Genomic DNA, 12,500 nt, shown 5'->3' on the forward strand with positions numbered 1-12,500 from the left:
TACTCTTAGTTCACTTAACACCATTAATCAAAAACAAGCTAAAGGATGCAGCTGACCCTGGCAACTACCGGCCGATTGCAATCACAGCGATCGCATCGAAGATACTTAAGTCGGTTCTTCTTGTGAGACTTCTCCCCTTTCTACACACCACTGACAACTAGTTTGGGTTTAAAGCAAACCACTCAACCGACACCTGCATCTACATACTGAAAGAATTGCTGAACTACTACCTATCATCAGCCTCTCCTGTTTTCCTATGTTTTGTAGATGTGAGAAAAGCATTTGACAGAGTAAACTACCTGAAGCTCTTCCTGAAGCTGCATAATAGGGGCACACCCCTATATCTAATTGGCATTTTACATTGCTGGTTCTCCACACAGCAATTCTGTGTCAAATGGGGTAATGTATTATCGTACACCTTCGGCTCCCTAAATGGGCTTTGGCAAGGGGGCATTCTCTCTCCATACCTGTTTAATACGTACACAGATGCCTTGAATGTCAAACTGAACTCACTCCCAATCGGATGCACTGTCATTGAAACAACTATAAACAACCTCTGTTACGCTGACGATATGGTTTTGATTTCCCCATCAGTGCATGGCCTCCGACTCATCGACACTTGCCGCCATTATGCAGAGGAATTTGATATAATCTACAACGAAACCAAGACCCAGTGCATGTCGCTGCTCCCGAGATCGCTTAAGCATATTGCAGAACCACAAATTTTCCTCGGAAACCATCGGCTGGAATTTGTTTGCGAATTTTCGTATTTGGGTCACATTATCATCGACGACCTTAAAGATACGGCAGACATTGAACAGAGGCGTCGTAAACTGTGTGCAACTGGCAACATGATTGCAAGAAGGTTTGCATTCTGTCACAGAGACGTGAAACTGCTGCTCTTCCGCTCGTACTGCTACAGTATCTATGGGTGTTCCCTCTGGACGAACTATACCCGAGAGACCATGAGACGTATCACTATTGTGCACAATGACATTCTGAGACGCCTCACAAACACTCCATGCTACCACTCCGCCACACAGATGTTCTTAGAAAACCACCTGGACAATTTAAAAATCATTGTAAGGTGAACAGTGTCCAGTCTGGTAACCCAAGTGAGAAACAGTGGCAACTCGCTCATACAAAGCATCCTAAGGAGTGAAGCAAGATCTAAATTGTGGGAAAGATGGGAAAATGAGGCCTTTGTCCCCTAAAGGACTTAATCTTTGTATTGGCAAGATGTCATCTGCAGATTTTGTCATTATATTTATTGCTGATATTTTATTTTTTCATTATTACTGTGATTACTATCAAGTTAATTTTTTTTTTCTTTTTTTTTATGCATTCAATTTTCGTATTTAGCCCTATGGACCTGACTACTGTAACCACCTAAGGTCTCTAGTTGAAATTTAAGTTATATAATCTGTGCACTAACTGTTATAACTCTCAATGCATTATTTTTTTTTCTCACCAATATTATTACTGTTATTACCAGTACGTATTATGATTACTATCCTTTATGCTACCTCAGCTATTTTGTGCATAAGTGCCAATTACTCATTTTTCTTATCATGTTGTCTCATATATCTAGATTGTGTATGTTACTGTGTATTTTGTATATCCAATGTATATGGCCCTGAGCTGAAATAAAGGATATTATTATTATTATTATTATTATTATTATTATTATTATTATTATTATTATTATTATTATTATTATTATTATTATTTACTACTATCGAGCTACCTGCTACAGAACATTTTAACCGAGGGTCATGTCTCAAGATGGCCCTATAGTAAAAAAACCAAGTTGTTATTAGGAAATTTAATTAGTATAGATTATTTTAATCATGGACACCTGTGAATATTTACTAACAGTAAATCTCATTTTAGAGGTCAATTTGACTACAAGTGTACATTTTTAGTACATTTTATAAAATATCTATGTTAACTTAAACCTTTTGAGGTTTAGATTAGCTTTGAAGACCCATCTATGTCTGTATTACTTAAACTTAGCCCTTTTGTCATGACTATGTCAAGTTTTTCATTTTAATTATAAAACCACCCAAAACCACTCAAGCTAGTTTGTGACTAACCTGTTTAACTAACTCAAGCCACTTTTTCATATGGCTTAGGTTAATTTCTCTAGTAATCTATGTTAAGCTAATCATAAAGGATTTTTTAGAGCGTTCTCATTTAATATAAGTTACTGCTTACATTAGGAATAAACAAAATCCTGATATATATACAACATCCCATTGTTTTCATTATATATCCTAGTCTACCCTCTTGTGTGATAATCAGCCATATTGTTTCTAGGCTAATAGAAGGGTGTTCACTATAAAAGGGATTCCTACTTAATCTGGTTAGTCTACTACTTATTCTAGACAAGATTCTAATATGTAGCCTTATTGATTAGCTAGACTACAGTCATAAACCAAGTTACTATTTTTTGAACCCAGTAATTTTTTAACCTTTAATATACTGGTTTGTAGTCTTACATACAGGCTAAGCTACCAAGTCATAGCAAACTGAGTCATTTTGCTAAGCTTAGAATAGTTTAGTATGTTGTATTACAGATAAACTAGGCTATATAAACCAACCTATCAATACCAACCTTTTTGTTATGTTATTAAATGACGTAACAAAAAGGTTAGTATTGATAGATTGGTTTTTTATACAATAAGTAAATTAGCACTTGCTCTATGCCTATATAGAATAAAATCTAATCAGAATTATAAACTGTATTGCTCAAAAGTTACATGTTATTTAAAACACCAATACTCAAAATGTAACTTTAAGGGCTTAGGCTACTACCTCATCTGGCACCTGTTGCAAATTTTCGACTAGTCTCAGGTTATATGGTCTAGGCTAACAATTTAGTATGTGTTTAGAAAAAGTTTTATCATTTCTAATCTTTAGGTTCAGGTTAAATATTTCTATGTGTTTGTTATATCCTGTTTATCAACTTCCAGGAACTTATCACTAAAACATTAGATGACTACCTAATCAGGGTTATTTGAATCACCCTAAAGATATATAATCTTAGGTTACAGGCTACAAACAATAGCTACCATAGTCTTTAAATGATTTGCAATGAATCGGTTAGGCTAATAGCCCATGTAGGCTCATGCCTAGGAAATTGTAAACATTGTTATCTGAAAAGATTAGCTAAATTAATAATACATTGTGGACCAGTTCTTTAGTCAAAACTTCCAAAAGGAATGACAAATTCTTTGAATTCTTTAACAATTCTCACTTTCATAAAAAGGCTAGCAAGGATCGTGTATTGCACCGACCATCTACTCTCCAAACAAAGACCGGTTTTGATATTCAAAACACACCTTTGCTCTAATTTTTAAACCTAAATATTTTTCACTAAATCTTAAACTTTTCAACTTTGGAGCTTCCATGATCCCTGAAGAAAAAAATAAGAGATCGAAATGTCTCAAAATGAGGAGCACTGGCTGGAGACATTTTAGTCTGTTGACCAGAGGAGTAATGTTCTTGGTTTTAACCAGCCCGATCATAAAACAAGATGGCTGTTGCGCAATAGTCGCTTCTTCTGCCGTTTTTGACGTAGGAAACTGGGTACAGCTTCACTAAAGACAAGATAAAATGCCTTCTTGTCTTTGAGTCCATTATACTCTATCATGTGTCATAGTGTTTATCATTAAATATGGCTTGATACCCAGCTACAGATCAGGCTAAAAGATATTTCTTTTATATTAGTCTAGTCATAATGGGGTGCTGGCACATACAATTGAGGGTAATATATATAATATCTATATGTATATATATATATATAATTTATATATATATATATATATAGTATATATATATATATATATATATATGATATAGTCAACTGTCATATATATAATATATATATATATATATTAGATATATATATATATAATATATATATATATATATATATATATATATATATATATATATAGTATAATATATATATATATATAGATATATATATATATATATATATATATATATATATATATATATGCGTGTGTGTGTGTTGTGTGTGTGGTGTGTGTGTGTTGTGCGCGCATAATTTGTTAAGAAGGGTAATCATACCATTATCTGATTCCATCTGTCCACTCACCAATGTAATTTAGGTACATGTGCCATATGTAGAGCTGGTTCTTGATTGACTGAAATCAGTATTTCCAGTACGTATGAATAGCGTACTTTTTTAAAATGCAAACTATTTTTTTCACTAATACATTGCATGTGTGTATATGCAAAGAACCCCCACACCTTCATATTTACATCATAAACATGCCAATGTATGTTGGTCATATAATAATACAAGCTCATAAATGACGAGGTTGTAACAAACAGTTTACCTAGGTGTAACACAACCAGACAATGAACTGTAAAATATTTATATTTTATCACATTTCAGGTAAACAAAAAGGTATTTTTTTACAGTGTTTTGCTGGTAAATTACACAAGTAGGTTAATTTAGAAAACAGCATAAAATATTGTTGTCTGTGAAGCTACTTTGGCCTAGGGAATGAATACTATATAGTCAAATAACTTATTGAACAAATATTTGAAATCCTATTGAACTCCCGTCATCTTTAGAGTATTGATGACATACAGCATAAAAGGCTAGCCTACACTACATGTCTTCATGAATTCCTGGAAATTGGAATGATAATTAGACATTGTGATAAAATAGTAATTTTGACTGAAATGGAATTAATTTGCTGAAAAAAAAACTAGTGAAATAAGGTACTATCTGGTAAATCAGTAACATAGGCCTAGCTTCATTGGTCCACGGTTCATTGTTATTGCAGTAAACAATAATGAAGGTTATTTTTTAGTATAGGGACAGATTACTTTTGGGTCAGAGTAAATTTATTTTTATATTCATGGAGTGAAACTCTACATAAAATAAAGTTTGAATGATATGAAAATCATGATTTGAGCAGTTTATGGATATAGGTCTAGGTGTAGCCTGGACTATACTGAGATAGATCATAATCATTAAAAGCTCATCATTTGTTGTGTTTGATATGAACAGACTGTTTGATATAAGCTCGTCTTTTGTATGCGTGTGTTGGTATATTATTGATGCAAATTGGCATGTTTGTGATCTGTATTAGAAAGGTTGTGGGTTCTTTGTACATATATGAACATACAGATGTTATTGAAGAAATTCATCACAATAAGCCAATGATATATGAAATTATCGTAAGCCAGTCACATGCTATTCATGTGTCACACAATCACCTGTGGTTGGACAGCTGAAATGAAACCAACTATATATCAGCTTAGTTTTTTTTATGATTTCATGTTTTCAGCAAACCGATTCATAAGAAGTATTTTGAGTTAGATGTTTAGTGATTAAATATATTCTGAGTAAGAATTTAATTTTGTATCAAGTGAATACTGATTACTTTCAATTTTTCCTCCAGCTTTTTGCCATAAATGGTATGAGTCCAGGGGATTTGTTGACCCATCGTGTGAGTGGCTACTATACCTCAAGTCAGTCATCTGTTGCTGAACACAAGTTTGGTATGTTGTTGTTGTTAGTTTTTTTGTTTTGTTTTGGTCAACTTAGTTTCTTTAGTAATTTGTATTCTTTGATTGCTTTACCTAGTTCCTTAGGTAAGTTGTATTCTTTAATCTCTTATCTCACTTCCTTGAATTTTTTTTTTATTCTTTAGTGTTGCATGAGGATATTTATATTATATTGAGGTAGAATAACTTCCTGGAAATTAATCTTGATACTCCAATGGTAACTTACCTATATAAAAGGGTGCCATATGCATTTCATACTGGTAGCTTCAATTTTCCTGCCAATGTTTGATTTTCTCCAGTTTCTTGTCAAGTAATTTAGTATTTGTGGTATAGTTGTTAGGAGCTTAACTTCTAGTGCAAAGTTTGTCATGTCATGATCACAAAAAATCAAACTTTTACAGGAACTCGAGAACTTTTATTCCTGCTTCTCAGCATTACTGTCCTGCAATTTTTCATGCAATAAGTAATCATTTCATGATTGCTTGCTGCATATGCATACGTGTACCATATCCCTACCCATCAGTGTGTAAAAGGACATGAGATTCTTCTTTAATATAAATAAATGCTTATCTTTGGGGCCTTGCGTATCTGCGGATTCAGTGCTGGGACAGGGAGCTGAAACTAATCCTTTTTCATTTAGCTATTCTTAATTTTAAGTTGATATTGTGTTTTTATGGTTGTTTGGAAGAGGGGTTAGGTTGTACCCCCTTTCAATTGGTAGTTCTAACACGGGTCAGAATTGGTCAGGTGGTTGGGATTGGTTTTGTGCTCCTTGAAATTGCCAGAGGTATAGGTTCTGTCATGTAAGTGGGTTAGCCCCCATTGACAAGATCCAAAAAGGTTCTGTCATGTAAGTGGGTTAGCCCCCATTGACAAGATCCAAAAAGGGTCTGTCATGTAAGTGGGTAAGCCCCCATTGACAAGATCCAAAAAGGGTCTGTCATGTAAGTGGGTTAGCCCCCATTGACAAGATCCAAAAAGGGTCTGTCATGTAAGTGGGTTAGCCCATTGACAGATCCAAAAAGGGTCTGTCATGTAAGTGGGTTAGCCCCCATTGACAAGATCCAAAAAGGGTCTGTCATGTAAGTGGGTAAGCCCCCATTGACAAGATCCAAAAAGGGTCTGTCATGTAAGTGGGTAAGCCCCCATTGATAAGATCCAGAAGAGCGCTCAGTTATAGGTCACTACCTCGCTCAATCAGGTAAGAACCAAGGTTTTTATAACCTCCAACATATGTTGTTTCCTGTTTTTTATATATTTATTTAGCTGTCTCTTACCCTCCACCAAGGGTGCCAATCAGCTAATTATATATCTGCCAGGGAAGTTGCATGTACAAAAATGATATTTTTATACATGCAACTTACCCGGCAGATATATACTTAGCTATAGACTCCGTCGTCCCGACAGAATTCAAAACTCGCGGCACACGCTACAGGTAGGTCAGGTGATCTACCATTCCCGCCGCTGGGTGGCGGAATCCCGACCATTCCCGTTTTCTGAGACAGATTTTCTCTGTCGCTGAGGCCGGCAACAACTGTTGTTTGGTCTCTCCTGATTGGAATTCTGCTCATTTGCCGAGAATTGGTTGGACTCATTTGGTGAAGTACTCTTGTTTATTCTCGGGATTGGCATACGCTTATTTTGGACTGGATTAGGACTTGGATTTGGTTTTTTCTATTAAGATGGCTGAAGTTAAAGTAACACCTAAGTTTAGGGTTTGTGCAAGGAAGAATGCAGAACTAGGTTGTTTAAAGCAGAGGTAAGATCCTCATACACTTTGTAGTATAAATGTAGAGGTTCTGAATGTGCGTTTGATAGAACTTGTGCTGAATGTGAAGGGCTTACGGAGCAAGGATGGAAGGATTTAGCTTCTTATATTAAGAAAAGAGAGAAGGATAGAGCTAGGAAAGCGTCAGCTAGAAGCTCGAGTAGATCTTGTTCTTTTGAGCCTGAATTAGAAACTAACAAGCTAGATGATGTTTCTCCCATAACCTCAGCCCCTTCTCCCTGTGTTGAATCTAAGGATTCATTTTCAGAAATGGAAAAAATGAGATCCTCGATCAGGGAGCTTCAGGAGCAGCTTAAAGCTATGGAAACACAAGGTAAGAGTGTCAGTGAATACAGTGACCCCAGTGCAGTGGAGGGGGCGTCTGATCGGCTCCGCATTGCTCCTAGGCCTAGACCGCTTCCAAACTCCCAGGACCAGGGGAGGAGGAATGTCAAAAGCCGCAGGGAGGATGTGGAGCATCCCCAACGATCAGGCGTCCCTTCGGCAGATCCTGAAGTAACGACCCAGGCTGCCTTGGATAGCCGTAGAAAAGGCATCCTGGAAGAGTGTTTTTCTGCGTCGGACTCCTCCTCGTCCAGGCGTGGATGGAGCTCCTGCTTCGAAGTCTCGTCCTCTGAAGAGATCGTGGGTAGCGCCGAAAGGAGACGCTTTTTGTTCAGCCCAGAGCGATTTCCAGAGGATTTTCCTTCGACTAGTAAGAAGGCGAGAAGACCGTCTCCAGCGCCTCAAGACCCGACTAAGCTTTTCCTGCTTAATCTACAGGAACAAATATCCTCCTTGGTAGGCGCTCTACATAAGGATTCGTCTCGAAGGAAAGACTCCTCCCTTCCAGTGAAGAGATCGAAGTTTTCTTCTCCTGGTAGGAGAGAAGTTTCTCACTCTGGCAGGCGCTCGTCACCGGAGAGACTCTCTCGTTCTCCCTTTAAACGATCCTCTCCTATCTATAGGAAGAAAGTTCCCAGCGGTAGCCGCTCGCAGAGCAAGCGATCAGCTACGTCTCTTAGGAGAAGTCAGGAGTCGGACTCCTCTTCTGAGGATCAGGATAGGCGTCAAGAGCCTAAGAAGCAGGAGATTTTTAGACACATAGAGTTGACAGAGCCTAGTAGGCGCCAAGAATATAACAGGCGTATAGAGCCTAACAGACGCCAGGAGTCTTGTGAGAGGCGTCAAGAGCCTACCAGGAGTCACGACAAGCGCCAGGAGTCAAGCAGGCGCCAGGAATCAAGCAGGCGTCAGGAGTCGAGCAGGCGTCAGGAGTCGGGTAGGCGCCAGGAGTCTAGCAGACGCCAGGAGTCGAGCAGGCGTCAGGAGTCGAGTAGGCGCCAGGCTCCTTGTACGAGCTTAGGTCAGAGTAAGACCCCTTCGCACTTTATGAGTTCTTCGGAGAGTAGGAGCCCTTCACCTGGTAGGAAACAGGTTCCTGAGAGAGATCTCGTGCGTTTAAGAACTCTATTGCGCCTTGTAGTAGCAAGGATTTGTCACACGGGCGACGTTCTTCTTCTTTTGACAGAAGTCCCTCGACTACTAAGAACCGCTCTTCTCCGAAAGGATCCCCTACAGCTGGAGACTTAGAAGAAGTCTCGGATGAAGAATTACCAGTGGATGTAGTAGTCTCTGATTATAAGAGACTGTCCTTGTTGTTGTTGCAGGAGTTCGGGGATAAGCTTCAACCAGCGGATCCGCCCTCTCCAGGATCTTTGTTATCAAGCACGAAGTCTCCAAAAGCATCCTCATTTGTAAAAATGCGTCCAGCCCTTAGTATGAAAAAAGCGTTCAAAGGCTTTGGAGAATGGCTTAAGAATAAAAGAGAGGCGGGCAAGACTGTTTTTTCATGCCCTCCTTCAAAGTTGACGGGTAAACCTGGAAGATGGTACGATACCCAGGAACCTATGGGCTTAGGACTGCCTTCATCGGCAGACGCAGATTACACTTTCTTAGTAGATTCTTCAAGAAGGCGCGCTCTACTATCAGCAAAAGCTACTTGGGGGATGTGTGAACTGGACCATCTACTAAAGGGACTCTTTAGGACACTCGAAGTATTCAATTTTATGGACTGGGCTTTGGGAGCCCTTGCGAAGAGAGCCCAAGATCCCGAATTTGTCACTATGGACGAATTATCGAGTGTATTATCGTGTCTGGACAGAGCGGTGATGGACGGTTCGGTGGAAGTGGCTGCTCTTTTTGGATCGGGAGTTTTGAAAAAGAGAGCAGTGTACGGGTCTTTCCTGTCCAAGTCAGTATCTCCTCTACAGAGGTCGACCTTGCTATATTCGCCACTTTCTAACCACCTTTTCCCACAGGACACGGTGAGGGATGTAGCAAAATCATTAGCTGGAAAAGCCACACAGGATCTACTGACAAAGTCAGCAAAGAGGTTCAAGCCTGCTGTTCCTTTTCAAAAGAAGGATAAAGCACCTCTTCAGCAGCCCTTTCGAGGAGCCTCTTCCTCCTCAAGAACCCCTTTTAGAGGTAGAAGACCGGATACCAGAGGAAGACCTTCCAGGAGACCCGCAGGGAAGGCAAAATGAAGAAGTCCTCCAGATAGCGTAGGCGCCAGACTGTCCGAACTTGCCAGAGTCTGGGCGAAGAGAGGGGCGGACAGCTGGACCCTCTCTATCCTCGAGAGAGGATACCTCATCCCCTTCAGGGAATATCCTCCCTTAACAAGAACTCCAAGGGAGTTAACAGCGAGATACAAAGATCCTGTCAAGAGTCAAGCTCTCCTGCAAGCAGTAGAACTTATGTTGCAGAAAAGGGCAATAGAACCGGTTCAAGATCTCCATTCACCAGGTTTCTACAACCGTCTATTCCTGGTACCAAAAGCCTCGGGCGGGTGGAGGCCGGTTTTGGACGTAAGTGCGCTGAACGTCTTTGTGATAAAGAAGAAGTTCTCGATGGAGACCTCTTCCTCTGTACTTTCTGCTCTTTGTCCAGGGACTGGATGGTATCCCTGGACCTTCAAGATGCATATTTCCATGTGCCAATTCATCCGGCATCAAGGAAATACCTAAGATTCATGTCACAGGGAAGAGTGTTTCAATTTCGAGCGCTTTGCTTCGGACTATCGACGGCCCCGCAAGTCTTCACGGGTATCCTAAGGAATGTGGCGCATTGGCTACATTTAGAAGGGATCAGAATCTCGATGTATTTGGACGACTGGCTAATACGAGCAAAGTCGAAGGAACAGTGTATGGAGGACCTTTCGGTAACATTAAAGATGACGCAGTCATTGGGACTCCTAGTCAACCTCGAGAAGGTCCCAGCTGGATCCCCAGCAGAACATAGTTTATCTGGGGATTCGGATGGATTCTCGGGTTTTCTAGCGTCTCCATCAACAGAGAGAATAGAGCGCTGCCTTACAAAGGTGTCAGTATTTCTAGGGAAAGGGAGCATTGCTCCGCGAGGGAGTGGATGAGTTTGCTGGGAACCATTTCCTCGTTGGAGCAGTTCGTTTCCTTAGGGAGACTGCACCTAAGACCCCTTCTTTCAGTATTATCTGAAGGAGAACTGGGATCAAAGTTCCCAGGACCTCGAAGAATCATTCAGGATAACGGACAAGGTCAAACAAGATCTTCGGTGTGGTTAGAAGACCCGAAGAAACTCGGTCAAGGAATATCCTTGCCAACATAAAGAGCCCTCTCCGAGCGTTGTTTGCAGACGCATCGGACGTGGGTGCAACGTTGGATTCGCAAGAAGTGTCGGGAACCTGGGAAGGAGCTCAGTGTCCTGGCACATAAACAAAAAGGAACTGAAAGCCATTCACCTAGCTCTCCTTGCACTTTCAAGAACAGATCTCAGGGTCGATCATTCAGGTCAATTCCGACAACACGACAGCCCTAGCATATATCAGGAAGCAAGGGGGGAACTCATTCATTCTCCCTTTACGAGACAGCGAGGGAGTTGTTGCTTTGGGCGCAAGAGAAACAGATCTCTCTTCTAACGAGATTTATTCAGGGAGAGAGAAATGTTTCGAGCGGATCTGCTAAGCAGAAGAAACCAAGTGCTCCCCACCGAATGGACTCTCAACCCTCAAGTGTGCGATCAGTTATGGGGTTATGGGGAAGGCCGAACGTAGACTTGTTCGCAGCCAACTGGAACAGAGGTTGGAGAATTATTGCTCCCCCATCGCAGATCCAAGAGCAATAGCGATAGACGGCCTCCTCATGGATTGGAAGGGAATAGACGGTACGCTTTTCCCCCCTTCAAACTGGTAGGGGAAGTAATAAGAAAGTTTGCCTCCTCAGAGGGAATGAAATTGACTTTGATCGCCCCCTTTTGGCCAGCCCTAGATTGGGTGACAGAGTTGCTGGATGGATAGTGGATCTTCCCAGATCGCTCCCACTAAGGAGCGATCTTCTCAAACAACCCCACTTCGACAGGTATCACAAAAACCTCCCCGCTCTAAGTCTGACTGCCTTCAGACTATCGAAGGACTCGTTAGAGCGAGGGGGTTTTCTCCGCGAAGCTTCAAAAGCAATCGCAAGAGCCAGGAGACCATCCACATTACGGGTGTACCAGTCGAAGTGGGAGGTGTTTAGAAGATGGTGCAGGACGCATGAGCTATCTTCTTCCAGTACCTCTATAACCGACATTGCAAATTTTCTTCTTTACCTTAGAAGAAAGTGTGGCCTAGCTGTATCTACGATCAAGGGGTATAGAAGTATGCTGGCCTCGGTTTTTAGCATAGGGGTCTGGATGTGTCGGACAATAAGGATCTACATGACCTTATTAGGTCTTTCGAGACCTCAAAAAGTCAGAATAATAAAAATCCCAGTTGGAACTTGGATATAGTGCTTCATTATCTGATGTCTGAAAGATTCGTACCTTCCAATAATTCTTCTTTTTAGAGATTTGACAAGGAAGTCTCTATTCCTGTTCGCCTTAGCCCCACGGCAAACAAGGAAAAAGGGTGAGTGAACTTCAAGCGTTAGAGGGCAGAGTGGGTTTTAAGAAGGAGGCTGCAATTTTGCTCTTTTAAGCCTCTCTTCTTAGCCAAGAACGAAAACCCATCAAAACCGTGGCCTAGAAGCTTCGAAGTGAAGGCACTCTCTTCTCTTACGGGGGAAGAACAGGAGAAGACCCTTTGTCCAGTAAGAGCGCTAAAATTTTATTTACAAAGAAAGTCTCTTTTGGGAGGTACGCAGGAAAGTCTTTGGTG

General features: G+C 40.6%; 2 protein-coding genes across 2 annotated transcripts in view; both read left to right on the forward strand.

Moving 5' to 3' along the window:
• Window positions 1-12,500, forward strand: part of LOC135216540 (adenylate cyclase type 9-like) — a 702,034-nt gene that overhangs the window by 122,018 nt on the left and 567,516 nt on the right. The gene's annotated exons all lie outside the window — the stretch shown is intronic.
• Window positions 3,743-12,500, forward strand: part of LOC135216211 (adenylate cyclase type 9-like) — a 70,096-nt gene continuing 61,338 nt past the window's right edge. The window contains exons 1-3 of the mRNA XM_064251346.1: window positions 3,743-3,769; window positions 4,430-4,441; window positions 5,448-5,547. Of these exons, the coding sequence (XP_064107416.1) occupies window positions 3,743-3,769; window positions 4,430-4,441; window positions 5,448-5,547 (139 nt within the window). The remainder of the gene's footprint in view (window positions 3,770-4,429; window positions 4,442-5,447; window positions 5,548-12,500) is intronic.

Source organism: Macrobrachium nipponense, chromosome 6 (genome assembly GCF_015104395.2).
Source record: "Macrobrachium nipponense isolate FS-2020 chromosome 6, ASM1510439v2, whole genome shotgun sequence".
Lineage (NCBI taxonomy): Eukaryota > Metazoa > Arthropoda > Malacostraca > Decapoda > Palaemonidae > Macrobrachium > Macrobrachium nipponense.